This window comes from Psittacula echo (genome assembly GCF_963264785.1).
Source record: "Psittacula echo genome assembly, chromosome: 24".
NCBI lineage: Eukaryota > Metazoa > Chordata > Aves > Psittaciformes > Psittacidae > Psittacula > Psittacula echo.
In genome coordinates, this window is record NC_137759.1 from 2,925,749 (window position 1) to 2,952,160 (window position 26,412).

Below are 26,412 nucleotides of genomic sequence, written 5' to 3' on the forward strand. Positions count from 1 at the left end.
TAATAATAAGGGAAATAACCAGGCTGATCTTGTTTTCCTGGAAAGGGGAAGAAAACACCTATAAATAGAACACAACAGGAGGAACGTGGTGCCAGTTCCCCATGGAAAGATTAGAGCCGCTTCAATCCAATTTATGCCCTGAACACAGGTTCTGGTGACCGAAGCTCGGCTCGGCTCGGCTCGGCTCAGCCCGGCAGCTCACTGCAGGGGCAGGGGGAGCCCCGGACGCCCCGCTCCGCCCGCCCCGGCCCCCTCAGCCCCGCCGCCGCACTCCCCCCGGGACTACACTTCCCATGGTGCCCCGCGCAGCCCCGCGGCCACCGCCCACCGACCCCGCCGCGTCCCCGCTGCCTGCCGGGAAGCCGAGTTCCGGCGGGGCGGCGCCTGCGGAGCAGCGCCGTGCGCGGGACTCCATTTCCCATCATCCTCCTCCCGCCCCGCCCCTGGCCGCGCGGGCGCCATTTTGTTTCAGGCTCCAAACCTAAGATGGTGGCCGGGAGGAGGGAACGAAGGTTGCTGCGCTGAGGTGAGCGGGGTCCGGCTGGGCGCCTCCGGCCTCGCAGGGCTCCTTTCTCCCCGAGGCCCGCCCGCCGCCGTCCCTCGCCCCGGGCCGAGCTGTGGGTGCTTAAAAGCAGCTGGTCCATGGCCAGGAGGTGCCCGGTGCGGTCGCCGCGGCCCCCATCGCCATGGACCTGCGCACGGCTGTGTACAACGCGGCGCGCGATGGGAAGCTGAAGCTGCTGCAGAAGCTGCTGGGCAGCCGGAGCCGGGAGGAGCTGGAGGCGCTGACGGCAGGGCCGGGCGGCGGCGATGGCCCCGGCGGAGGGAGCACCCCGCTGCTGATCGCCGCCCGGCACGGGCACCTGGAGGTGGTGGAGTATCTGCTGGATCACTGCGGAGCCCGCGTGGAGGAGGGGGGATCCGTCAACTTCGACGGGGAAACCATCGAGGGGGCCCCGCCGCTGTGGGCAGCGTCTGCCGCCGGGCACCTGGGGGTGGTTCGTAGCCTCCTGGATCACGGGGCCTCGGTGAACCAGACCACGCTGACCAACTCCACCCCTCTGCGGGCCGCCTGCTTCGATGGGCACCTCGAGATCGTGCGGTACTTGGTCGGGGAGCGCGGGGCAGACCTGGAAGTAGCCAACCGGCACGGACACACGTGTTTGATGATCTCCTGCTACAAAGGGCACCGGGAGATTGCGCGTTACTTGTTAGAGAAAGGGGCTGATGTCAACCGCCGGAGCGTGAAGGGGAATACAGCCCTGCATGACTGCGCTGAGTCCGGCAGCCTGGAGATCCTGCAGCTCCTGCTCCGCTCCAAAGCCCGCATGGAGAAGGATGGCTATGGCATGACTCCTCTGCTGGCGGCCAGCGTCACCGGGCACACCAACATTGTGGAGTACCTCATCCAAGGGGGGCTGCAGCAGGAGGAGGAGGAGGTTGCAGGGAGCCAAAATGGGACCTGTGCCTCAGGTGGGAGCCATCAGAGGTGCTGTGGCGCTGGCAAGGAAGCTCCTCAGGGCAGTGATGAAGAGACGTGTGAGAGATGCTGTGCCTCAGCTTCCAGTCAGGATGAGCAGCAGGTCCCTAACGTGTTCTGCACTCGAGAGGCTGCTGTGGAAGCACTGGAGTTGCTGGGTGCCACGTTTGTGGATAAGAAACGAGACCTTTTGGGAGCTCACAAGTACTGGCGAAGGGCGATGGAGCTTCGGTGCGAGGGGGGGCAATACCTGCCTAAACCTGAGCCCCGACAGCTGGTGTTGGCCTATGACTATTCCCGGGAAGTGAGTTCACTGGAGGAGCTGGAAGCCTTGATCACTGATCCAGATGAGATGCGCATGCAGGCGCTGCTGATCAGAGAGCGCATCCTGGGGCCTTCCCACCCGGACACTTCCTATTACATCCGCTACCGAGGAGCTGTCTACGCTGACTCCGGCAACTTTGAGCGCTGCATTAACCTGTGGAAGTACGCCCTGGACATGCAGCAAGGCAACCTGGAGCCTCTCAGCCCCATGACTGCCAGCAGCTTCCTTTCCTTTGCTGAGCTTTTCTCTTACGTGCTTCAGGACCGCTCCAAAGGCACTTTAGCAACTCACCTGGGCTTCTCAGACCTCATGGGAGTACTGAGCAAAGGGGTCCGGGAGGTGGAGAGAGCTCTTGTGCACGGCAAGGACCCTGTAGTTGACTCAGCACAGTTCACCAAGACGCTGGCCATTATCCTCCACCTGGTCTTCTTGCTGGAGAAGGTGGAGTGCACCCCAGAGCAGGAGCACCAGAAGCGCCAGGCCATCTACCGCCTGCTCAAGTGCAGCCCCCGGGCCAAGAACGGCTTCACTCCCTTGCATATGGCTGTGGACAAAGATACCACAACAGTGGGACGTTATCCCGTGGGCAAATTCCCATCGCTCCACGTTGTGAACTTGCTGCTGGAGTGTGGGGCTGACCCGGACAGCCGTGACTATGACAACAACACCCCGCTGCACATTGCCGCCCGCAACAACTGCCCGCTCATCATGAGTGCCCTGATGGAGGCTGGAGCCCATATGGATGCCACCAATGCCTTCAAGCAGACTGCTTATGAGCTGCTGGATGAGAAGCTGCTCACCAAGAGCATGATGCAGCCCTTCAATTACATCACCCTCCAGTGCCTTGCTGCTCGCGCCCTGGACAAGCACAAGATTCCCTACAAGGGTTTCATCCCCGAGGAGCTGGAAGCCTTCATTGAACTGCATTAGGGTGGGAGAGTGGAAGTCCCCAGCCTCTCCCGTTGCTTCTTCCACCCCACAGAGGTTGTGCAGCCTGGGATCTTGGCCCATCCTTGCCTAGATGCTGAAGGCTGTTGCTGTGCTGAGATGGGATGTGAGCTTCTTCCTCATCTGTCACCATGAAGCTGGCGTGTGCAGGGCTAGGGGAAGAGGAGGCTCGAGAGCCCAAGGCTGCCCCTCAGTGTTGTCATCTTCAGGTACCGGACAGCTCCAGTGCACTGTATCCAGAGAAGGCTGCGGCCCCTGCCCTTTCCCATGCCAACCGTCTTGCCCTGAGAAGGAAGGACCATGGAGATTCCCTGGGACCTGCTGCCTCTCTCCTTAGTGCCGGATTAACTCAGCATTAAGCTTTGGAGCAGCTACACCTCACACACGTGATCTAGTGCTTCCCATCCCACATACCGAGCAGATAGGAATGCAAGTGAGAAATAAACCATCTTCCAACTAATTCTTTTCCCACCCCCTTTCTCAGATTTGGGACAGTGAGAGTGGAAGAGCCGAGTGGCTGGTGCTCTGCTGAGGTAGTTGCTTTGCATGGCAGTAGGGCTGGGTATGCTGAGGATGGTTTTTGTTTCTCCCTTGGTTGGCCAAGTAGCAAGTGGTGGTAAAGGCCTGAGATTGCAATGATTGTGCATAAAGCTGAGTTATTTTTTCTCTTTTAGAGCCAGGCCCTATCTATGCTGCAAGACTTCTTCAGTCCCGTAAGATATAGTAAGGTCAGTTCTGGTTATATAGTTTCATCAATAGATGTTGGTTTTTATGAATGGGGAGGGAAAACTGCTACCTTCAACCCAAAACATGAATGTGGTATTTAGGCTCTTAGCTTGCCCATTCTTCCAACGTTCACTCCCTTCCCTGCACCAGGGTCCTTTAGCTCTAAGGGATCGAGGTGGATATGGCCAGGTTGCAGAGCCAAACCAGTGCACTCTGAACCATCTCTGAGGACGGGCTTTGGCAAACCCTCCAGGGTGGGAGGTACCTGTGGTGGGATGGTGCTTGCATGGTTGGTAAAGCAGGTGAGTGTTGGTGGCACATTTGTATGGGGGGGTTTGAAGGAAGAAAGCAAGAAAGAAATGAAAGCTAAAGGTGCCTGCTTGTTCTGCTGGGGTTTGTTGGTATCAGTCAGTTGGGCTCTTCATTATCCCACTCTGGAATATCCCTCCCTGGAGTGGGTTGTTAGCTTCTGGTTTTGGCTTTTGGTTCTTTTTGCAACTTCCCTGAGGATGGTGCTGCTTCAGCGATTGGATTGGGAATCTCCCTTGGCTACTGGTGGGGCAAACTCCCTGGGTTAGGACCTGCGCACAGCTCAGGGTCCTCTTGAAACCCTCAGTCTCGGGGGGGTGTTTGCCTCCCTTAGCAGAACCCTCCTTGGTGGTAAACACTCGGTAAACATGATGCTGCTGCAGCAGTTGATCTTGCAGGGGGAGTGACTGGGCTTTGGCAGCCTTGGGCAGCCTGCAAAACACAGTTGGGGGTGAAGCAGCTGCCTCTGAGCTCTGGGAAAGGTCAAGAACTGGGAGAGCAGCACCCTGGCAACCAACCATGCACTAGATGCTACTGAAGCTTCTCTACTTGTATTTATAAGCCAGTGTATCCACATGCCTCAATAACCCAACGCTCTGCCCCTTCGAGCTGTTGTAGATCTGCCCTTCCATTTTTGCAGTGTTAACTATAACATGTATTTATAAAGCCAGGAGGTTTCACTTGTCTGGAGCTGTAAAGTGCCGAATTAGTTGAGCTGCCTTCTAGTTTCTGTTTCCTTTTGGCTGAAACCTGAACTCAACTGCAGGAATGGAATTTGTTCATTTGTGAGCTGATGAGCGCCCTTAACTTTAAATAATAAACCAACAAATGGCTGCTAGAACGTAAGTGCCTCGGAGTTCTTGTGGGGAGCCTCCCTTTTCACCTTGTGTCCTAAGGATGCTACACTTGTGGCTGTGGAAGTACTGGGGGTGTGCAGTCAGCAGATGTGGTGGTTTCGTGTCAGCCTTCCTCCTGGGAAGAGCCGAGCTGTCCTGCAGTTGCAAACGTCTCTCCTGGCAAAGGTGCTGGAGTTGGTTCCAGACAAGGATTTGCATTTCCAGAACTCCAGTCGTGTGTAAGAGCCTCATGGAGGTGAGGACACTTTGTGTGATAGAAAATGGCTTCAAGGTTTGTTCTCTTTAACACAGACAGAATGTGTAATTACAGAGTGAGAACCCAGCCATCCAGTGCTGATGATGATTACTGGGTGGGAGAAATCCCTGCATGAATTCAGCAGTAATTACAGTGAACAGTCCACACTTATTATAGGTGTTGTCTGGGCCAGCTCCAGTGCATGGGGCAAACCAGAGGGTTGTGGGGAGCAGGGAAACATTCCGGGGATGGTTTTAGCTGAGTAACTCTTGGGCAGAGAGTGGAGGGTGGTTTTGTACTGGGGTGGCTGCACACCCTCCTGTAGCACACGAGGAGCCCTTCCATCCACTGCCATGAGCAAAACATCTGCTTTTTACTTCTTTCGTAAAACCTCAGATGTGCTGTTTCCCCTCTTGGATCCTGGTTATTGTCCCTCTGGAGAATAAAGCCTCTCATTCGTGCAGGTTTCTTCAGGAATACCAAAGTGGTGAGGAATTCACTGGGCTTTTCCTGCAGGCAGTTGCTGGTGCCCTTCCATGGATGTCTTTGGAGCCTCCTAATGCTGTAAGCTCACTGTTGACAAAGTGGCCTAGAGCCCAAAGCTGGAGGTGCCGTGCCAGCACTTCCCATTTCCCAGAGAAACCGGGGAAGGAACGGGGGGGTCACAGGCCCACCTGCACTCTCCCGGTGAACACAAGGCCCTGGTGCCAAAGCTCCCTTCCAGGGTGAGCAACAGCAAAGAGAGCCTGGAAGATGTGGGAAGAGTGAACCTGCTGCTGCAGTTAAACCAGGGCTCTGGCTCCTCAGTGGAATTTGCTCCCAGCAGCCTTTGGTCTTGTAGAACTGCACGCACGCTAAAATCCCCCAACCCTGCAATACTTCAGTCTGCTGCCATGGTGTTCCCCCTCTCCAGTCCAAGCAGACTGGATGTGGCTCTGTTGAGGTTGTTTACAAGCTGGAACAACTTCCAGATGCCTACTTTTGCATGAGGCTGTATTTATAGAAAGCTGAGGAGCTGGGCAGGAGGGATGGGTATATCTTCATATCTTCTCCCCAGGGGAGGAGCGCAGCAACTGCAGTGTGACGGGGAGTGCGGTAACACAACACCTAGAGAACAGAGGTGACGTAGAGGAGGCTAAATAGGGATGGAGAAGGAATCCAGGCACTTGGAGGACTCCAGCAGGCTCTCTATAAAGAGTAAATGGGTTAATCCATTGTCACTGGGTCCTTCCAAGTTCAAAGCTGAACTGTTTCAAAGCTGGAAGCCAACAAGCGATGGCAGGTTTTAAATAGCAATATCGTATTTATGGGGTTCTTGTTCTGCTCAGGACAGAGAGGGCTTTGATTTGTCCAAGCCCGGGCTTTTGTTCTCTGCCAAGGACGTCCAGGAGGAGCTCGGCCTCCTTGAGGGAAGCAAAGAAACCTGTGGACAGACCCATGAGGAAGGATCTGTGGCCTCTTTAAGAGGAAATGCTGGGGGATTGAAATCCAAATCTCTTGCCAGCTACTTCCCTGTTGCAGTTTAAGAGCAGGGAAAACCAGCTCTGAGCTCCTCCATCTGGTGGGGCCCAGGAGCTTGCACTGAGGTTTGCTCAGTGCCTGGGCCCCTTCACCCTGCAGACACCCTAAGCCCCTTCTGAGGGGCACAAGGTGCCGGAAGACATCGAGGCAGCAATTGCAGCTCTCCCCAGAGTGGGTGGAGGGAACTGACCCTTACAGTTACTTGCTGTCCTCTGAGGAGCCAGGACTCCCCTTCTGTTCTCTCCTCCCTGTGGGGATTCATGCCTTGGTGGGAGCTGTATTCAGAAAGCTGCTACTCGCTTGCTGTAGGAGCCCTGTGCTTTGGCTCCCAGACCATGGTGGCTCCTCTCCACCTGAACCCACCTGGGACAGGCTTTCAGAGTGACCTGAGCACACACACCCCGCATGGGGTCACCTCCCTGTATCGATCATGCTGGCCTTTGAGGTGTGCACCTCGGGGAGGACTTGGGCCTTCCTGCCCGGGGGAGTTGACTCCAGAGCTCTGCAGCCCCATTTCCAGTGATGGCTTCGGGCTGACCTCTGCTGACGGAGCAGGCAAACGGCTGCAGCAGAAACTGTTGGAGGAGGAGTGCAGGGTCTGGGGCTTTGCTTCGGCTGCCTCCTGGTGTTGAAAGCTCAGGAGATACCTCCCAGGTGTAGCCCTCACCCAGCTCCTGTGGGATACCTTGCCCATTCCTGCCTTTCTCCACCCCTTCCGTATTGCTCCGCTCAGCACCTTCGTTTTCTGCTCAACGCTTTCATTTTCCCCACAGAGCTTCCCCTTAGAGGAAGTTACACGGAGGCGGGGAATGTGCACAGAGCACTCCTCTGTGCTGCCCCAGGCTCACTCCTGCTCCCACCTCGGGCTTGTACAAGCAGGTGAGAACCCAGGAATGGACACGTAGCTTCTGCCTCCTCAAACCTCCTGCACATTTCCCCACCTCATTCCATCTTCATTAAGCAGTTTTCCTCCCCGCCCCTTCCAAGCTCGCTGTAAAGAGCCTTCTTTCCCCTTGGGCCTGGTGTGCAATCCCACTTCTTTTAATAGTTTTCTTCAATACAAACCCATTTCAAGCCATGCCAAGGGGGCACTGGGGAATTCCATCTTTCACCACCCAAACTGCTCTCGCTGTAGTTCCCAAGGGGAACCAGGAAGTGATTCCTGCTGCCCGAGCCAGGGGCCTGCAGCCCCTCGGATGTCAGAAGCTGCTTTCCTGAACCTCCCTGGGTCTGATAGGAGCTTGTGCCATGTCCCAGCCCCCTCCACCCCCGAGGTACAGACACATCCCCTCATTTTCCAGCTATCCCTGGCTGCCGCTTTGGGAATTCTGCAGGAAAGAACTGGAGACACAAATCAATCAATTAAAATTTATTTCTAAACCCATCCAGTGGCCTCAAAATCAAGAGTTTTCTCAGTTAAAAAGTGTTTTCTCATTTACTTATAAAGAAGCACAAGGAAAAGAGTCTCAGGAGGCTGCAACCTCTTTTGTCCAACACAAAAGCAGGTCATTTTCTCCTGGGCTCCAGGAAGCGGCACTTTTAACCCACAGTGAAGTAAGAGTAGTCCCAGTCCCAGCACAATCTCTCCTTTTGGGTTTAAAACCAAACGTGAGCAGCTCCAGCCGTGGCTGAGCTGCTGCTTCTCTCCTCAAACACTCTGCCTGGAGCCTTCCTCAGTGCCCTCTGCACCCCGTGTGAGGGTTTCCACCTGCATCACGTTGTGGTTCCCAATCTGAACCATTCGGGCGTTCTGGATGATGAGGGGTGGGATCCCCTCTGGACCTGGCAGCATGTTGTAGTGGCCTGATGGGGGCTGGACAGGAGGAGGACCCATGCGAGCAGGCCTGGGGCCACCGCCAGCCGGGGACCACCACTGTCGGGGTGGTTGCTCCAGCAGCGGGGGCTGTGGTGCTGATGGAGGGATGGAGCCAAGGTTGAGGGCAGCCAGGTTCTGCAGCGTTCGGTTCCGCTCCTCTCGCAGCTGGAGTTTCCTTCTCTGCAGCAGGTCCCACGAGTCTTTCTTCTTATTGATCCTGCTGGTGGTGAAGGTGTTCTGCACCGTCCTGGAGAAGCCAGGAGATTTCTCATCCAAGGGTGTCAGCCCTCCAAGCACAGAGGGAATCTCACTCCACTCCAAGGGGTTCTCCTGGGGTATAAAAGGGATGACGGAGTCGCTCTTGGATGGATTCATGATGGACTCCATCAGAACAGTGTTTGTCTGAAACATGCAGAGGTCGCATGGGAAGTTCTTGGTCAGCAGAAGGATGATGAAAGCAGAGTTTTCCATCGCGTCCTGGAAGCAAGTCATATGGCTGCGTCCAGCAATGGCAAAGTTCTCACAGAGTGTAGCACCATTGGGCACCCCCATGTTCTCCAGCAGGTCCTTGACCCGATGGGCAACAACCTCATCTTCGCTAGCATGCAGGACAACGAAAGTGAAGAACTGCCCAGCATCTGGCTCTGATGTGAGAGCTGGTTCTGCAGTTTGGAGAGGAGAAGGCCAGGCAAGAGATGGGGATGAGTGGGAGCGCAGGGGATATGGTGAGCTGGAACGAGGTCCCTCAGGAGGGGGAAGAGTTGAGGCGAAGGAATAGGTAGGAGGAGAAGGAAGTGAACGGGTTGAAATGGAAGCAGATGCAGAGTTAGGAGGAATGCCTCCTGGAACATGGGGCTCCTCCATTGACACGTGGGCAGGACCAATGTCCACGGCAGCCCTTGAGGCAGGAAGCCATGCAGATGATTGCCTTTCACCTTGCTTTTTGTCTGTGTTTTCTTTCGGTGCCTGAGGTGTTGCTCCCACTGTGCTGGAGACATCGCTGCTTTCCACCGGTTGGTTCACAGCACCCATCGTGGGCAGCTGCATGTCAGGAGCTGGGACCGTTGGACGGCACGAACTGGCCTGTGGAGCATTCACTGCTCGGAGGACTTGGGCAGGCTGAGAGCTGGGCCTGGTGCCGGAGGTTTCCTGCAGGCCGTGGCTCTGCCTGTCCCTGTCAGGCTGTTGTGCCCGCTCCAGGCGGGAGGTCCGGCTGTGGAGAGCAGCGGTTGGTGATGCGCTGATCTCCACGTGGCTGGGTAAAGAGAGATTCTCCAAGGAGCTCTCCACGGAGCGCAGACTCCTTGGGCTCGAGAGGCGTGAGAGGTCTGAGTGGATTCCTATCTGCACCGGAGAGCTCCTCACCACGTAGTTTGGGGTGGCTGGAAGGAGAAATGCAGCCGCATCAGATCTCAGCATCTGCTCGTCATCACCTGAGCCCATGCTGGCAGCAGAGCTGTGTTCTCCCTGGTCCCTGGGTGGAATGCTGTGGAGTGCTCCCGGCACAGTTTCCTTGCTGGCATTGCAGGCTTCGCTGGCAGCCTGGCGGGCTTTCTCCATGGCTTCAGGACTGCACAGTTTCTCCTTCACCAGCACCGTGTAGATCTGTGCCAGAAGCTCCATAGCACCTGCATCCAGCTCGGGAGGCTGCAAATCCTCCCCGTCTTTCTGTGCTCCTGCAGCGCCCAGTTTGGTCTGGTGGACGTACTGGGCGGCCCGGTTATCTCCCAAGGCGTCCAGACAAATCCTTGCTTCCGTTTCTTGCCCCAGAGTAAGCAGAACCATGGCTTGCAACAATTTGCTGCTGGGCCCAAATACCAAGTGCTTCAGTTTATGTTTGAGGCTCAGCAGTTTTTCTTGAGGGACCTGGGACAGAATATGAAGAACGTCCTCAAAGCTGGGCTGGAGTGGGGTGCTCTGCGCCATCTCCTCAGCTGGTGGCCTGGACCAGCAACCGAGGCAGCATGGATGGAATAGGGGTTTCCCAGCACTTGAAGGGTTGTTTCTCTCTGATGCTCTGGCCCGTACTGCACAAGCGATGGCTCTGTGCTGCTCAGGAGCTCATCTCAGAACTGGGGCGTCTCTGTCTTGAGGAACCTGTGAGAAGAACACAGGACAACGTTCAGAACCCGTGATGTGGGGAGCTGGGGGGATGCTCCAGCTCCCCCCTCGCAGCTTTGAAGTACTTTTGCATCTCTCCAGCGCTTGCAGGTCTGCCGGAGCTCCACACGTTATCCCAAGCCTGTTACTAAGCAATGAGCACGTTCTCTGCGTTCAGGTCACATTAATTACAACCGGTTTGAACTAATTGCTGCACTAATAATGCACTGAGGTGAATCCAAGCATCTGTTCTCCTCCAGGCAGCCGGTTCCAGGCTCCTTGTGATGGGCAGTGAGGAATAAAGCACGCCTACAGGAAGCCCATTCAGATTGCTCCTGCCAGGCGGTTTGTAACCCACATGCCTCCTCTGCCTGGCAGCCTCATGTAACTGTGGACTATCTCCATCTGCCCCCCGCGCCCTGTTAAACCCTTGCACTCACCAGAGGCCTGTGCCCAAAGTGGAACGGAAGAGCAGGACTTGTCCGGAGCGGGGCAGCGGGTGCCTGGAGGGTCCCTGCTCGCAGGCACTGACTGCGCCAGGCAGAGTTTTCCCTCTTTAAAGGGGAGCGCAGGAGCCGCCCCAGAACAGCTCCGGACGGGGAAAGTTTCTCGTCCCAAACGGCGCTTTCCCCCTCTCTCGTAGAAATCCTCCCATTGCCCAATGAATGAGCTCAGGCCACGCGCGAGGAAGCTGCTGCCTCTTCCCATGGAAACCTCCCGAGCCCGTGAAACGGCCGCAGGAGGCGAGGGCGGCCCCGGGACCCCCCCCCGCCCCCTCGGGGCTGCGCTTCCGCCCGTTGACTCACCTTGGAGCCGGGTCCCGCTCCTCGCCCCGTCCGCGCTCCCGGCCCGGCTCCAGGGGTGCCCGCGGGAGGCTCTGTGTGGCGGGACCGGCTCGCCCCGGTGCCCGGGCCGGGCGCAGGCGGGAGCGATGCGGGCGGCCGGAGCCGGCAGGAACTCGAGGAAGCGGAGCGGGGCGGAGCGGCCACGGGGAGCCGCCACCTCCCCCCCTGCGGGAAGGGATCCTCCCCTCCCGGAAGCTTTGCAGCGGAGAACCGGCTCTGGCCTCTAGCGCTGGGCTGAGGCGTCGCCGGCCACAGCCCCTGTGTCCAACCTGGCCTTGAACACTGCCAGGGATGGGGCAGCCACAGCTTCTCTGGGCACCCTGGGCCAGCGCCTCAGCACCCTCACAGGGAAGAGCTTCTGCCTAAGAGCTCAGCTCAGTCTCCCCTCGGGCAGGTTAAAGCCATTCCCCTTGGCCTGTGCCTCCATCCCTACCTTTAATGAAGTGATTCATTAAATGCAATCTCACTCCCAACTCAGGCTAAGGGAGAGCACAGCACTGCCCCTTTAGACACACAGACACGGGTAGGTCTTTGGACACAGGTCATGCTTTATTCTGATGTCTGCTTGCCCTTATTCCAGCCTTGGCACAGGGGCCGTGCCGGGACAGGCATTACCCAGATAACTTACATTAGAAATGATTACAAAGCATTGTTTGCTGGGAAAGTATCCAGCACTTATCAGCCCTATTTTAATAGCAGGATATCCTGGCATTGTGGCAGAGTGACTCCTGGCAAAAGCTGCCTCCGTTACTGGCTTCTTTATGGCAGCAAAGCCTGCATGGAGTTACTCACAAACAGCTCATCCCTGAAGTCATGATGATCCCTTGCAAATTGGCATGCTTGAAGGAAAATCCCACCTCGCTCAGTGTTTACTCTATGAAAGAAGGGGTTGAATCCATAAGGGGAAGTCCCTTTGTGAGGCAGCCTCTTCCCTCCACTGCCCCAATCCAGGGCTGAGCCTCTCCAGAAGCACAAGAGGCAGAAAGGAAGTTAACCTGGAGCGTGGATGTTTAAAACTTGCCAGAGGAGGTCAGGCCCATCTTCCTCTAGAGCAATTTGCGTGAATTAAACCCAAATCCAACGTTAAAACTAAGTGGAAATCACTGCTTCTCTCCCGCAGCTCGTTTCAGCAAGAGCCACCCATTCACACACATCTGTGCTGACTTCAGAAGCCGAAGGACAGAGAGGGCCCCATCTTCCCTTTCAGTGCAGCAGCAGGACTTACAAGGAGTAGCAGATCAAGGTATGGAATCAGCCCACTTGGGTTTGAGTCTCCTTCCAAACTACATCTCACTGGAGGCTCAGAGAGGGAGCAGGAGGCACTTCTGGCACATGAGTAAAGACAAAGTGATGTTCTAGCCAGGGAGCCATGGCCGGAAGAGCTGGAATTCTTCAGAGATCCTCCTCTGGTGCTTTAGTTTTTACCTCCTTTGCAGCCAGTGCCACCTCTGTGTCTTCCTCTGCCTTCTCTTCCAGCTTCTCCAGCACTTCACACCTTTCCCCTAGGATCTCATGTGCTCCCTTTGGGTCTTCGGGTGTCTTAGCCCCCTCCTTTGGTGATGCGGCCTCTTCCAGCACAGGTGATTTTACTGGAGGCACCAAATCTTTCTGCTGCTGCTGCTGCTTTCTGCCCCCCTGTGCCATGGTAGCTACTGCCCTGAAGGGCCCCACAACCCAGTTGAGAGGCATGTTCTGAGTTACGTACTCAAAGAGCACATCTAGAGACCTTCGAGCTTCTGCCACCCGCTCCTGGCTCCGGATCAGGGTGGTGCTGGAGAGGTCCTGGAAAGACACAGCACTGGAAAAAGATCTGTGGAGCTTGTGGATATTTCGAGTGGCCTGATACACGGCTTCTTGGATGTTGCTGGGGAGGCCTTGGATGCTGGCTTTCAGGTTCTCATAAACGGGCTGGAGCTGCTGGGTGATGATATGCAGCATAGTTAGAGTCCGTGACTCTACCTGATGGGAAAGAGAAAGAGCTCAGTTACCAGAGCAGGTGAGATGCACCAAGAGGCCTGATTAAATGCACCCTTCTAGGGATACCTCTACTTGGGAGGCAGTTCTGACTTGGTTTCCTTTGGGTTGGGTCAGGCTCCAGTCCAGCCACAGCTGATAGAGCTTCTCCTGCCCATCCAGAAGCTTGTGGCCAACCTCCCCTCTCACAGACTCAATCTGATGGGAAAAATGAGAGGAAGAGCTGGGTTGCAAGCACACACAATCAGAGTGGCACCAGTGCTTCCCTCCCAGGGAGGGAGGCGAGGTGTCATACAGCTTGTAGAGCATGGAGGAAGAGCTTCCATCTGGATAGCAGGGCAGGAAGGCTACAGACAGGAGGAAAGAGGGGAAAGCAGGTTTGTACCAGTTTTATTGCCAGCTGGAGCCGGGAGAGAGTCTCCTGGGTGCTTTGCCTGAGGCGCTGCAGGTTGTGCAGGGAGAGGTGGTAGGCTCGGCGCCGCACTTTGCTCGACAGGGAACCCAGGCGCACAAAGTAACTCTTGTTCTGCCTCTGCTCCTCCACAGAAGCCATCCCAAATCCCTCGGAGATGGCCAGTTCACCTGGAGGAAACAAGAAGAGAGCTGTAGCTGTGCTCCGCTCCCCCAGCTGGAAGGGAAGAGGTAAGATCACCCATTGAGAATCAATCATGAAGGCTGAAGCATGCTGTGCAAACAGGCAAGGTTTGTAGTTGCTCAGATGTTAAAGGTAGGTCGGTCCCTGCTCAACGTCTTCTCTTCAGATAAGCAGACTTGATAGGTAGGGTTTATCTGCCTTGAAGCTGATGGGCAAGGACCAGCTAGCAAATGCTTGCTCTGTCCCATACCACATGGAGCTACCTGGCTGCTTCAGATGAGCCTTGCAGTGTCAGGTGCTCTCTAGTCAGCTGCTCAAGGACTTGCATTTACAAGCGCCAAGCAAGCGTTTTCTCACCTAGTTCCTCCTCTGTCATGGGGAGGTACTGATCCACTAGGTCTTCCGACATACCCAGGACAGCTTCCACACCATCTCCCACTGCTTGGCTCACTGCCTTGGCTTTGCTTATGCTGTTGGTCACCACTGAGCTGGTCATTTCCACACCGTCCTGGAGAGCCTCTTTGCCCTGCTCCAGGGCTGTATTGATTTTGCTGGTAATGGTGCCATATGCAGCATCCAGAGCTGTACCGACTGTGGAAGTGACCACTGATTTGGTCTTCTCAACACTGTCTTGAACAGCCTCTTTGGTTAGGTCCATGGCTTCAGCCACCTTGTTGGTCACTAGGTCCTTGGCACCCTGGGCAGCCTCTACAGCAGCAGTAATAGTAGAAGCAACAGCAGACTTGGTCCGTTCAACGCTGTCTTCTACCATGTGCTTACTTAGGTCCACTGCTTCGGTCACCTTGTTGGTCACTAGGTCCTTAGCACCCTGGGCAGCCTCCACAGCATTGACAATAGTAGAAGCAACAGCAGATTTGGTCCGTCCAACACTGTCTTCTACAACATGCTTACTGAAGTCCACTGCCTCTGTCACCTTATTAGTCACAAGGTCCTTGGCACCCTCCACTGCTTCAGTCACCTTGTTGGTCACTAGGTCCTTGGCACCCTGGGCAGCCTCCACAGCATTGACAATAGTAGAAGCTACAGCAGACTTGGTCTGTTCAATGCTGTCCTCCACCATGTGTTTACTGAGGTCCACTGCTTCGGTCACCTTGGTGGTCACTAGGTCCTTGGCACCTTGGGCAGCCTCCACTGCTTCGGTCACCTTGGTGGTCACCTTGTTGGTCACAAGGTCCTTGGCACCCTGGGCAGCCTCCACAGCATTGACAATAGTAGAAGCTACAGCAGACTTGGTCTGTTCAATGCTGTCCTCCACCATGTGTTTACTGAGGTCCACTGCTTCGGTCACCTTGGTGGTCACTAGGTCCTTGGCACCATGAGCAGCCTCCACAGCACTGTTAATAGTGGAGGTGACCACTGACCTGGTCAGCTTGACACTGTCCCCAACAACATTTTTAGTGAGGTCCACAGCTTCAGTCACTTTATTGGCCATTGCTTCTTTTGCCTCGCAGGCAGCATCCATAGCAGATGTCACTTTGGTGGAAACCAGCTGCTTGGTGTCTGAGATGACCTACAACAGCGAGAGGCAGAGAAAGTGACTTTGTTTTTCCCTGAAATAGGTTTTGCATCCCTGAAATACTTTTCCATATGGCTAAATTGTGCTTGTAGCCTTGTGGGAGAGCAGGAAGTCTGTACACTGTATTTGCACAGACATGCTGAAGGCATCTCTCCAGCTTTCATGAGCTCACAGTGCCTCCTCTAGCCTATCCCAGGGCCTGAGCTGACAAAGCAGTGCTGCTGAAGTTTATTTCCCCATATTCTTCTGTACCCATAACAGTTCCATCAAGCAAGAGACAAGTCACAGCTTCCCATAAGGAAAAGCCTTTCCTTTACCTTATCTGCTGGCTGCTGAAGAAAAGGCAAGTTCTCCTCCAGCTGATCCAGTCCTTTACAGGCATATTCATTTACAAGTGCAACTAGAAAATACAACAGGTATTGGTTTATTCTTCAGTTGGGAGAGGGGCTTTTGACCCTACAATGGCCAATCCAGGATACTCATGAAAGCAACCTCCCCCCTGGACCATCTCTCTGGGGTAGGGTGGCTTGTTGGAAGAGTGAACAAACCCTACAATTAGGCAGCTTTAAGTAGTCTCCGTTTTGCCTTCTCAGCTTTGTAGCTATTGGCAGCACACTGCTCCAGTTGGAGTGCAATACTTGCCCTGGGTAGGTAGGATAATCAGCCTAAAGGGCTGAGAAGTGTTGGGATGAGACAGACTGAGCTATATCCAAGGCAGACACTGCTACTACCAGTTGGGACGCTTCTAGCTTAGAGAGATAAAGAGCAGGGAGGTTTTGGTTGGTGAGTTAAAGGAACCACAGACAAGAGGCCAGTCTTTGTTTTGGCTATTAACAGTGTCGTGTCCATTGAGCAGCTGGGAGCTGCTGAGTGGAAAACTCAGTGCTACAATTATCTAGAACAATGTGATACAGGAGATAGATACCACCCAACAGGCACATGAAGCTCCCTTCCCCATCTCCTCATCTGTGTAGAGAGGGTCACTCTTCACTTACTCTGTGGCTCCAGCTGGTCCAGGATGGGCTGTGCCCCACCAACCACACTACCTACTGCGACAGCAGCCACGGTCTCGGCCACATTGCAGACACCGCTGAGGCAAGGATGGGTCTCCTTGGTATAGTTATAGGCAGATGAGACCAGGCTAAAAGCAGAGTTGAGCAAGGGCAAGCTGGTGATTCGATTGACAGCACTCTAAACCCCAAGAGAAATAAATGACATTAGAGACCCAGCCTCAAGCTGTGAGTGAATACAAGCCATGGGTCTATGCAGAAAGGTCCTAAGGAGACACTCAATTCATCTCCTCATCCTTCTTAAGCTCAGAGTTGGAGAGACTCATCCAAAACCTGATAGCAAGCCAGTGACAAGCCAGGATTAAAAGTTCACGAGCTCTGGGCTCATGAATTCTGAGTCACTCTGAGTTTCAGCACCAAACCCAGATGTGGAAATAGGGCCTGTAACAGCTCATGTTTCAGAATTACTTGAGCAGGCCCTGAAGCTCTCTTGAGCTTCTGGGTCAACTGAGTTTAAATTTAGCCACAGCTCCGTAGGGTTAATCTTTCTGTTACTCCCAGCCTGGTTTTGAGGTGCTGACAGGCATTAATTCACCAGTGTATCTCAGCAGGGAGTTTAACTGTTGCATGTTAAGAGTTCTGTCTGCCCTGGCACCTACCCCTTGCTGCTGTTCCTCAGCCTTTAGCAGATCCTTTTTTGTGGTCTTCTGGGATGCCATAGTGAGTTCAGCTGCAGCTGAAAGGAGAAACAAGAGTAGGACAGCATATTCATGTAGGACAAGGACTATGCTCTGTCACCTCCCTCAATCCCCAAACAGCCAAATACTTTCAGTAACCACCCCACTTATTTTATTGCTGATAACATTTATCTGGCTTCAAAGCAGCAGGTTAGAAGTGGGGAGAACTCTCTTGTCTGTCTTGCATTCTGTGTGTGGTGGGTTGACCCTGGCTGGATGCCCACCAAGCTGCTCTATGGAGAGCAAATGTAAGTGAGGAATCAGTGGAGGTTGTTTCACAAGAGACTGACCAGAGATGCTGAAACAGCAATGGGTTTATTTCACCTTATTTCACCTTCAGTGTTGATAGCCCCTTTCCTCTGGAGTATCCCTTGCAAAGGACACTGAGCTGAGAGTCATTTGGTCACCCCACTCTGCCTGTGTTCATGGTGGGGAACTTCTGCCAGCTCCAGCAAGAGGGGCAGACGCAGCTCAGGGAAGGACATGAAGATCCTTTGAAGCTCTCCTGGTGTTCTCCTGCTGCCCAGTGAAGCCGGAAACCTCTCCTCACTTCCTGTGAAACCAAGCCTCAGCAGCGTTCTCATTACATCATGGGATACAGAACTTCAAGTATAAAAATGATGCAATATCTTCAGTGGGTATTGGCTTCCCCAGCATAGATTTAGGCTAGTATCTGGACACTCCAGTATCGGGTGATAATCCAGGATTGCTTCTCATCTGTAGCCAGGCACAGCAGGGATTTCAGCATGTTTGTTCCCCCATGCAGCATCTGCTTTTCTCTCCCATGCCAGTTAAGCCCTATTCTTAGAACTGCTATGGCATTTTTCCAATGGAAAGCCCCCAAACCAAAATTCCTCACAAGCTGGATTCCCAAGGCAAGCTCCCGGCTCTACCCCCCAAAACTTGCCATCTGATTCAGGAGGAGACCATTGTCTTGGTTCTTGTGTTCTTTGCCTTGTGTAAGGGTTTTATTTTCCTGTGGAAACAGGAACAGAGAGCTGGGCAAGAAGTAGTGAAACAAGCATTTGTTAGGCCTGGCCTTCGGCTGGAGCCAGGGGAGGCTTCTCAGGAGGTGGCTTGGCAGGAGGACAAATCTTGCTGCATGAACCATGCAATTAGCCAGCATTTTAATGGGACACCGAGTGCTCCGTGTCTGCAGCAAAGCGGGCCCAAACGCTGGGACGTCCAGCATCTCAAGTGGGAGGCTCTTGTGGTACCCACCCTGCCCAGAGGGCTTCTGGCTTTAACAGCACTGCAGAAGCATAGCTTGAACTTCAGCAGCCTGGGAGAGCTGCTCCAAAGCAAAGCAGGGCTTGAGCAGAGTCCCAAAGTCCACAGGCTTTGCTCACTCAGTGCTTATTCCTCCTGCTCTGCTTTAGGGCAAGATTGTTGGGGTTTTGGAAGTGAAGAAGGCTGACTCAGCCTGCAGCCCTGTCACAGGGCAAAGCACAGCTATTTCCACAGCACTGCAAACAGCCCCTTTGCTGAGTAAAACACTTCTAGAAGGGTGGGAGAAACTCAGCTGCAGAGCATCTTACTGGCCTTGGTGTCAGGGTTAGCCCACAAACACACCACAGCAGAGAAAGGAGAGGACGCTGGTTGCAGCACAAGTCAGAAGTAACTCCTCAGCTGATGGAAAAACCAGTTTAACGCTAGAACCAACCTCTGAAGTCCTAGGAGCCTTTCTTAATTATGGATGCAGCCGTGCCTGATAATCCTTGCAGCACAGTCATGTTAGAACATGGTTTGCTCTCCTCCATGTAGGAGGGATGAGGTGTGTTGCAATGCCAGTATCTGTGGGGCAGGCAAATCTTCATGAGCCCACAGCATGGTTGTTTTAGTTTCTCTTTTCCCTGCAGAAGTGCTGAGCAGACCTCATTTTCCTTCTGAGCCTGCAGTAAAGTGCAGTGCTTGGTACTTCTGGGTGAGCTGGTTCAGGATCCCTTGGAGGAAGGCACAGTTTCAAGCCAGTTACAAGGGGGAATCCCAACAGAGAGACCCCACACTTGCGGGGGAACCACCAGACCAGAGAGCAGAACAGCATCACCATTTGCTTTGGATATAAACGACAAGCAGATGGTTTCATACCATTGCTACATGAGAAATACCAGGTCACTACTGGAGAAAGCTGGAACAGTCACTTTCAGAAAGATGAAACTCTTCAGCACACATTTCTAGCATGGCAAAATAGCTCAGCTGCTGGTCCATGCCCAGTTTGGCACGAGTCTGAACTGGGTGAAACAGCAAGAACAGCAGGTCCGACTGTCACAGCCAGTGACAGTGTTAGCCTGGCAGCAGGACAAGTCCCTTCCTGCTGGGGCTTGATTCCCGTCACCCTGACAATGACCATCACACACAGAACTACTCCTTTAGCATGGGCAAGGCTTTGCTTTTCCTCTGCGAAGCAGCTCTGCCCCATGAAGATCAGATGCGAGGTTGGGCTCTTGTTGTTTAGGAAGCTTTCTCCCTTCTGGAAGTGTTTTACCTTGGGAAGACAGACTGAGCCATGGCTGCATGCCTGCTCAATAGCTTAACTGGCAATTCCTTAATGACCCTTTAGGAAAACAAAGCTGAAGGAGTGCTTTGGCTATGAGCAGGGAGGGCTAATCAGGGCCCATTGGTGGTGAAAGCACTTATTTACATTCTTCTCGAGATTTGCCACTGATACCCCAGTTCCTAGAGCTGCAGAACCGGGTCACAGGGTGTCTGCTGCAGTGGGGATGGAGCTGCCCACAGCCAAGGGAGCCCTCTGGAGATGCTCTGAGGGCAGAGCTTGCTTTAGGAAGAGGATCAGATGATCTTCAGCCTTGACCTTAGGACATCCCTTTGGCAATTGCTGGCGGAGGTGCTCATCTGACCTTTCTGGAAAGCCATCAGTATTAGGGAACCTCAAGGATTAAAGCCACACTTCCAAGAGAACTCAAGCACCACAGCCAGTGGCTGCAGGTCAGTAACTCCTTGGAGCAGTTACCATCAGCTATCCAAGCTGCTAGAAAATGGAGATACTTCAGGAAAGAGGAAAGGGGGTTTCATTAAAACAGCTCCTCAACTTCCCAGTACTTCCCGTTCCCCATCTTTCCATAGAACACACCTCAGCTTCAGACAGAGGCTGTATCCTGCAGAGCAAGCAGCACACTGCTCTGACACCCATTGCCATCTGCCCTTCCAGCAGAACCAGCTTCAGTAATTGAAGCCCTTTGCAGCCATGCAGGGTTTGAGGCAGTCACCAAACCACACTGCAAACCTTGGTAGTCTTGAGGAGCACGAAGGCAGTTTGCCAAGGGCTCCCTTCAGCAGGGAGCAGAGCCCTGCATGGATGCAGCCTCCATCTGCAGAGCCTCTTGAGCAAGAGTCACCTTGTCACTCCAGCCACCCCCTTGGTGAGCACTATTATCATGCCTACGCCAAAGGATCATGTGAAATAGCTACAGGCAGGGCTGGAAGCACCGTCAACAGGAAGGGGATGCCCAAGTGATCAGCTGCCTCCTGCAGCACATACCGCAGCATCACCACTGCTGATGGCCAGGGTGCACATCCTGCACCCGCTGATGGGGAGAGCTGCCTCCAGGGCACCCTTCGCACAGCTTTGGTCCTCAGCAGACAAGAAACAGAAAAGAGCTTTCAGGCCCACAGCTGCTCAATCACAGACACATGATGTTACCAAGGAGCCTAGGAAGCCTTTCAGCTCTTCCCCAAGGCACAGCAGATACAGCATGACACCGTAAGATGTCACCTTTGGCCTCAGAAAGCCAAGACACCCCCACCCCCACCCCCAGATGGGGAAAGCAGCAGAAACGCAGCACACAGCCCTGTGCTTCCTCAGGGAGCCGGAACAGCCCCTCAGCAGGGGCAGTTCTGCCTTAGTGCAGCCAGGAGCCAAGGGCTCTAGGATGGAACCACCTCCAAGCCCTGTCCGCATCCTCCATCCCTGGGAGGGCTGCAAAGAGCCACCTGGGGCAAGAGGCTGCAGAGCCCCTGGGTAAACAAGGAGCAGACTTCAGGGGTTCCCCCAGCCCTGACCCAAGGCACGGCCCCACAACCACCGCCCCACAGCCCAGCCTTACCTGGCTCCTCCGCTCCCAGCACTGACAGCACAGGGAGCGCTGGACCTCGCCCACATAAATACCCCCGGGGGCTGATGGGCGGCCGAGGGAGCCAATGGAGACGCTGCAGGTGTTGCCCTGGCCAATGGGGAGGGGAGGGCAGAGAGAGGGGCGGGAGCTGTGGGTGTGGGAGGCAGGTGAGGGCCCCCCCAGGGAGCTGATGGTGGTAGGGATGTTGCTGGTTGGCCCCCCCGAAGAGGACATCGCTGCCGGGGTGTCCGCCCCCAAGCACTGCGGGGCCACGCAATGGGGTCCTGCTGCCCCACAGCAACCATGGGCAGGGAGGTGGTGCTGGGGGATGCAGGCGATGGAAGTCTATGGGGATGTGAGCTGTGTTGTGAGGTGGGCTCAGCCCATCACCCTGCAGGCACCGCTCCTGTTCCCATGCTCTGGGCTGGTGATCCTGCTTGCCACCATGGCAGCCCAAACGCTGCTGCCTTCTTCAGGGCACCAGGAAAGGCTTGGCCAGAGAGCGAGCTGAACCCAGGGCACTTGTCAGGCCTGGCTCATGAGTGGCGCGGTTGGGAAGTCCATGCGCGGGTGCTGGAGCTCAGCAGGACAACGGCTGCTCCTCGCTGGCATCGCAGGGATCATCAAGAAGTGCTGGAGAAGCGGGATTGGGCTCTGTGATGTGGAAACCTCACTCGGCTCTGATGTGCTCTTGGCAGAGCTCTCCTACCCTGCAGCACGGGTGCTGGAACTACCCAAGGAGTAGGACCTGCTCGCCCACTCTCAGCCCTTGCCTGGCTCCAGCAGATAAGCGATGGTGAAAGATGCTGCTGCTTTGCTGTGATTTTGAAGATAGGAGCCCCAGCAGTGCAGGACTCTGAGCCTGCCTGGGGGAGGTTTCAGGTCTTTAATAGCAATAACACATAATTCACAGTTTAGTCAATGGTTTGCTTTTCCATTTGTGCTTTTCCATTTGTGCCTTTCCATCTCCAGATCTCAAAACCTGGTTGGAAGCCATCAGTTTCAGCTTCCTGTTGTCTGTTCTCAAGATCAGCGGGGGAGGAAACTGAGGCACGGGGAAGAATGATCTGAAGTCTTCTAAAGCTATTAAAGTGATTGAGTCAGCTTGGTTTTGGCCAGTGAATGCAGGAGGCCTCGGATCTGATTTCTGTGACCCATGAAGGCAGAGCAGGAGCTGCCAGTGCTGTTGGTGACAGAAACATAGCCAAATTACCAGTGCTCAGCTTTGAGGGGTTCCCCTTGAGTCAGGCTTGGCATGGAGCTGTTGGCTGGAGACTCTGGAGGTCAGGCAGTCCAACGTGCTGCTTGAGACGGGACCATTGGCAACGCCAGCCCAGCTCTGCTGAGGGCTTTGTCTTGCTGAGTCCTGAAGGCTCCCAGGGATGGGGATCCAGCACTGAGGATGCTGCTAAGGAAGGAGCAGTTCCCAGTGCATGGTCCCTCCTGGGATCTGCTTCCCTTCCAGGGGGAACGGTGCTTGTGAAGTGTTTAATGTCTTGTATTACATCTGAGGCTGTTTAGCAGATGTCACACGGTGCCTTTTAGAGGTTGTGTTGAGTTTAGGGGAAAGAATGGGTGTTCTTGTCCGTCCTTGGAAGATCTGATGGATGGCGGGGGGGGGATAGGAATCAAGGTCAGTCCTGTGCTGTCTGAATGTTGGCCTGCATGAGAGCAGCTGCATCCTCAGGTAAAGTGTCAATGATGCAAACTGCCTGAGTAGGGCAGTTGTGGTGGGGATGGTGAAAGTCTCCTGAGGCATGCTGTATTTCATCACCTGAGTGGGGAAACCAGCGCTGTCTGCATGGAACACCTTCATGTGGCTGGGAACGTGGCACAGGCGAAGGTGAGCGCCAGTGGCAAATGGTTTGCGGGAGATAACCAGTAATTAGAACGAATGAGATAATGTTTGGTATCTGAAGTGTGGCTTTAGCTACTAGGTCAACGTAGTGATGCTCGGAGCTCCTGCTTGGTGGGAGACCTGCAGTGCCAGGACACCGAAAACCTGGAGCTTGCAATTCCAGAGCAAAGGTTTGCATGCTCAGTTCTGTGGTTCTTGTATGTGTAAGCAGAACAAGGTACATTATATACATGAGCTGTGTGCAAGCAGAACAAGGTACATTATATACATGAGCTGTGTATAGGCAGCACACACCGAAGGCCAAGATAAACTCAGTTCTAAGGAGTTTGGTGGGTGTGGGAAGGACGTGGGAGGAAGCAGAGAAACACGTTTGGGGAAGAGTTGTGTTGCCTGGAGTGAACGCTTCCTACAAGAGGCAGCATCCATCAGTAACCCCAGCCTTTGTCCAAACCCCACATCAGCAGCAGCAGGCCATGGGGCAGAATCCTGCTGGTGGTCCCCAGGCCTAAACCCCATCTCCTGTGCCTGTGGGCAGCCAGGACTCCCCTGCGCCAGCTCCTAGCCCTTGTTTCAGCATGGGGCTCCCTCTCAGCGCCATCCTCCCCGCTTGTCCCAGTGCTGGTTGGGTTTGTTAGGAAGCACTTGGAGGATCTGGGGATGCTGGGTCCCCGTTGTCAGGTGTGATTCCTTTCCCTGCTCTGTTGTGCGTCACGGCTCAGCATCGTCCCTTTGGGGACCGCACGTGACACCGAAGCGCCCCATTTACAAGTGTTCCTCTGCTGCGACGGAAATGGTCTTGTTGCTGTCCCGTGGCATTCACTGCGTTAGTGACTGCCATCGTGCCGTGCTCACCTCCCGCGGGGCAGACAGAGGCACGGGAGGAGATGATGCAAGGGGCAGGAATGCGCTGCTTTGATCCCTGCTCCCTGCCTCTGTCAAGCCAAGCCCTCGGCCTCGCAGCAGAGGGGCCCGTCCTGCGGAGCTCCGCGTGCTGCAGCTCTCTGCTGCCCTCACCCCGCACCAGCACACACAGGATTTGTCCCTCTCCTGCCGCGCATCCCTGGAGCCTCTACCCCAGCTTAAGGACAGGCAGCGGCTGGGCCGGCTTTGCCCTCGCTGCAGCCTCGTGGCTCCTTGGCTGCTCTCCCCTGCTCCTTCTCCTTTCTGCTGCTTTCCAGGCTGGTTTCTAGCACCCATCTGCTCCTCCCGCTGCGGCGGGGCTTTACCTCATCCCTTAGCCCAGGGTGGGGTGGGTTGATGGGTGCTGGTTGGGTTTCGCTAGAGGACAGCGTGGGTGTCAGCTCAGTGTCCTCTCCACCTCAGGCAGTTGCTGAGACCCCTGCTCTTGCTTCCCCAGTAACCATAGGCACCGGCTTCCATTGCACTCCCCAGCCTTGGAGCTTGGCCAGCTTCATGCCAAGCAGTTTGGGAATTGTAGGAAATAGCTGTTTGCTCACATAAAAGCACAGCTGGGAATGCCTGCGAGGAAGGCTCCCCCCAAAACCAAGAGGTTACAAGTGGTATAAGGCCTTGCTTAAACACTGGGAGAAGGAAGGTTCAGCAACGGGAGGGAAGTTCAGTTGAGTAGCAGAAAGTGAAGGATCTGAACGGCAACGGGAGACCTCTGTGTCCCCAGCTCCAATGGGTTTGCTTTGGGACCTCTTCTCCTGCACTGATTTCCACATCTGAGCAGTGATTTCCAAGCTCCGCAACCCTCAAATGATTTCTCTTCAGGCAGGTGGAAGCCAGAGTGAAGTTATTTGCACGTCAAGCAGTGATATTCCATGGGGACACACGGTGATGTTCCATGGGGACGCTGAGGAGGGGAGGCCTTGGCTGGCAAAGGATCTCCTCCTATAGCTGCTCCTCTACAGCTTCCCATCGCTGGGGTGATGCCAGCACCACGGAGGTGGCCTCTTGAGCTGGTGGGAGCCAGGGGGGTTGCAGAAGGAGAAGCCAAAGGTGCAAAGAATTCCTGAATCCAGATGGTTTCCTGCGAGCTGAACGATTCCCTGTTAACCATGGGGGGCGCTGGGATCTCGTGGGAGGCTTCCTGTGGCTTCGTGGGACCAGCACCCTGCTGGTTTTCCTGGCAGGTGCTGTAAAGGCATTGTAAGGGATGGACTCCAACAGCCCCCCCCGGGATACCTGTGCCCTCCCTTGGAACCGGTCAGAGCAGCTCTCACTGTTTCTTCGCCCAAGCCTTGGTTTAAGGCTGTTTTAGCAGCTGCCGGCTCTCATGTCCATGCCTGGACTCTTGTTCTCCTCAAACGCTGTGCCCAGACCCACAGGGAACAACATTCCCGTGGCCTGGAAACTGCTGGGATTCTTTTCTTGCTGACTGCATCCCTGTGCCAGTCCATTCACCAGTGCTCCGGGTTCTCATGAGCTGAAGTGGCCGTCGCTGCTGGCACAGGAGCAGGATATTGTTTCCTCCCAGCATGGAGCAGTGTTTTCAGTCACAGCTGTGGCTCCAGCGGGAAGAGCTGCCTAAAACAACGCAAAAGGGAGGCAACCAAAACTCTGCAGCCGCCGGGGTAACTGCGCTGTAACCAAGGCATGGTCCACCCGTTCTGGAGGTCAGTGGAAGCCTGAGGCTTTGTCTCTGCAGCACCAGGTTCTCTGGGAGCTTGAAGGGACCTTAAAGCTCCTCCAGCTCCAACCCCTGCCACGGGCAGGGACCCCTTCCACCAGAGCAGCTTGCTCCAAGCCCCTGTGTCCAACCTGGCCTTGAACACTGCCAGGGATGGGGCAGCCACAGCTTCTCTGGGCACCCTGGGCCAGCGCCTCAGCACCCTCCCAGGGAAGAGCTTCTGCCTAAGAGCTCATCTCAGTCTCCCCTCTGGCAGGTTCAAGCCATTCCCCTTGTCCCATCACCATTCCCTCTTGTCCTATCCCCTAATGGAAGGGGAAGGAGAGCAGGTATCATTTAACTCTAATGAAAGCAACATCCCACTGCTGCAATGATGTAGAACGGAGCCTTAAGTAGACTCAGGCGAGCAGTGCGTAGGCTGCAGCGTGGGCTTTGCCCTATGGGGATTCACTGAATGAGTGCAGTTTCTCTAGAAGGGGCTGCTTGTTGTGACTCAGCTCTGGGGATGCCGCCGGTCTTCCCCAGCCGCTGCCTGAAGCCTTTCCCTTGAGCCATCCGTGTCCTGCAGGAGGCTCCCTGCGCTGGGGGGAGCTGCTGTAGGGTCAAAGGACGTGTGTGTGTCCCATGCTTGGGTACCCGGATGGGTACTTGCTAAATGGATGTGAGATGGGTCCCTAATGGGGGGAGGGGGCAGGACCTGAAGGAGGGTAGTAAAAGTCTGTCATTGAACTGTCCTGCATCTCAAAACCATGAGGGATGTGGATTCTGCCCTCCTCTGGCAATGGGATGTACGTGGGTGATGGGATGCGGATCCGGGTGGGCTGTTCAGCCGCACCAATTGGAACTTTAGGCCAGGACATCCAATCCTGAGGC

The 26,412-nt window shown here is 54.9% G+C and overlaps 3 protein-coding genes across 4 annotated transcripts; 1 reads left to right on the plus strand and 2 right to left on the minus strand.

Annotated features, from left to right (window-relative positions):
* The first annotated feature begins 457 nt into the window (after positions 1-457).
* Positions 458-7,637, plus strand: FEM1A (fem-1 homolog A). 2 transcript variants are annotated; one of them, XR_013958445.1, is made up of 2 exons: positions 458-3,186; positions 3,428-7,637. XR_013958445.1 is itself a non-coding variant. In XM_080633816.1 (1 exon), the coding sequence occupies exon 1, from the start codon at positions 687-689 to the stop codon at positions 2,733-2,735; it is 2,049 nt and encodes a 682-aa protein (XP_080489942.1). In that variant the 5' UTR covers positions 458-686; the 3' UTR covers positions 2,736-3,213. The 2 variants fall into 2 exon arrangements, 1 of the variants encoding a protein (XP_080489942.1); XM_080633816.1 differs by lacking the exon at positions 3,428-7,637 and having other exon boundaries at positions 458-3,213.
* Positions 7,638-7,755: 118 nt separating this feature from the next.
* Positions 7,756-12,537, minus strand: TICAM1 (TIR domain containing adaptor molecule 1). The gene is made up of 2 exons (XM_080633815.1): positions 11,124-12,537; positions 7,756-10,314 (listed from the first exon to the last, which is right to left on the minus strand). The coding sequence occupies exon 2, from the start codon at positions 10,141-10,143 to the stop codon at positions 8,050-8,052; it is 2,094 nt and encodes a 697-aa protein (XP_080489941.1). The 5' UTR covers positions 10,144-10,314; positions 11,124-12,537; the 3' UTR covers positions 7,756-8,049.
* Positions 12,538-12,551: 14 nt separating this feature from the next.
* Positions 12,552-17,185, minus strand: LOC308229853 (uncharacterized protein). Its single transcript, XM_080634166.1, has 7 exons — positions 16,938-17,185; positions 16,264-16,459; positions 15,586-15,668; positions 14,089-15,262; positions 13,522-13,718; positions 13,206-13,334; positions 12,552-13,121 (listed from the first exon to the last, which is right to left on the minus strand). The coding sequence occupies exons 1-7, from the start codon at positions 16,995-16,997 to the stop codon at positions 12,555-12,557; spliced, it is 2,406 nt and encodes an 801-aa protein (XP_080490292.1). The 5' UTR covers positions 16,998-17,185; the 3' UTR covers positions 12,552-12,554.
* Positions 17,186-26,412: the final 9,227 nt, after the last annotated feature.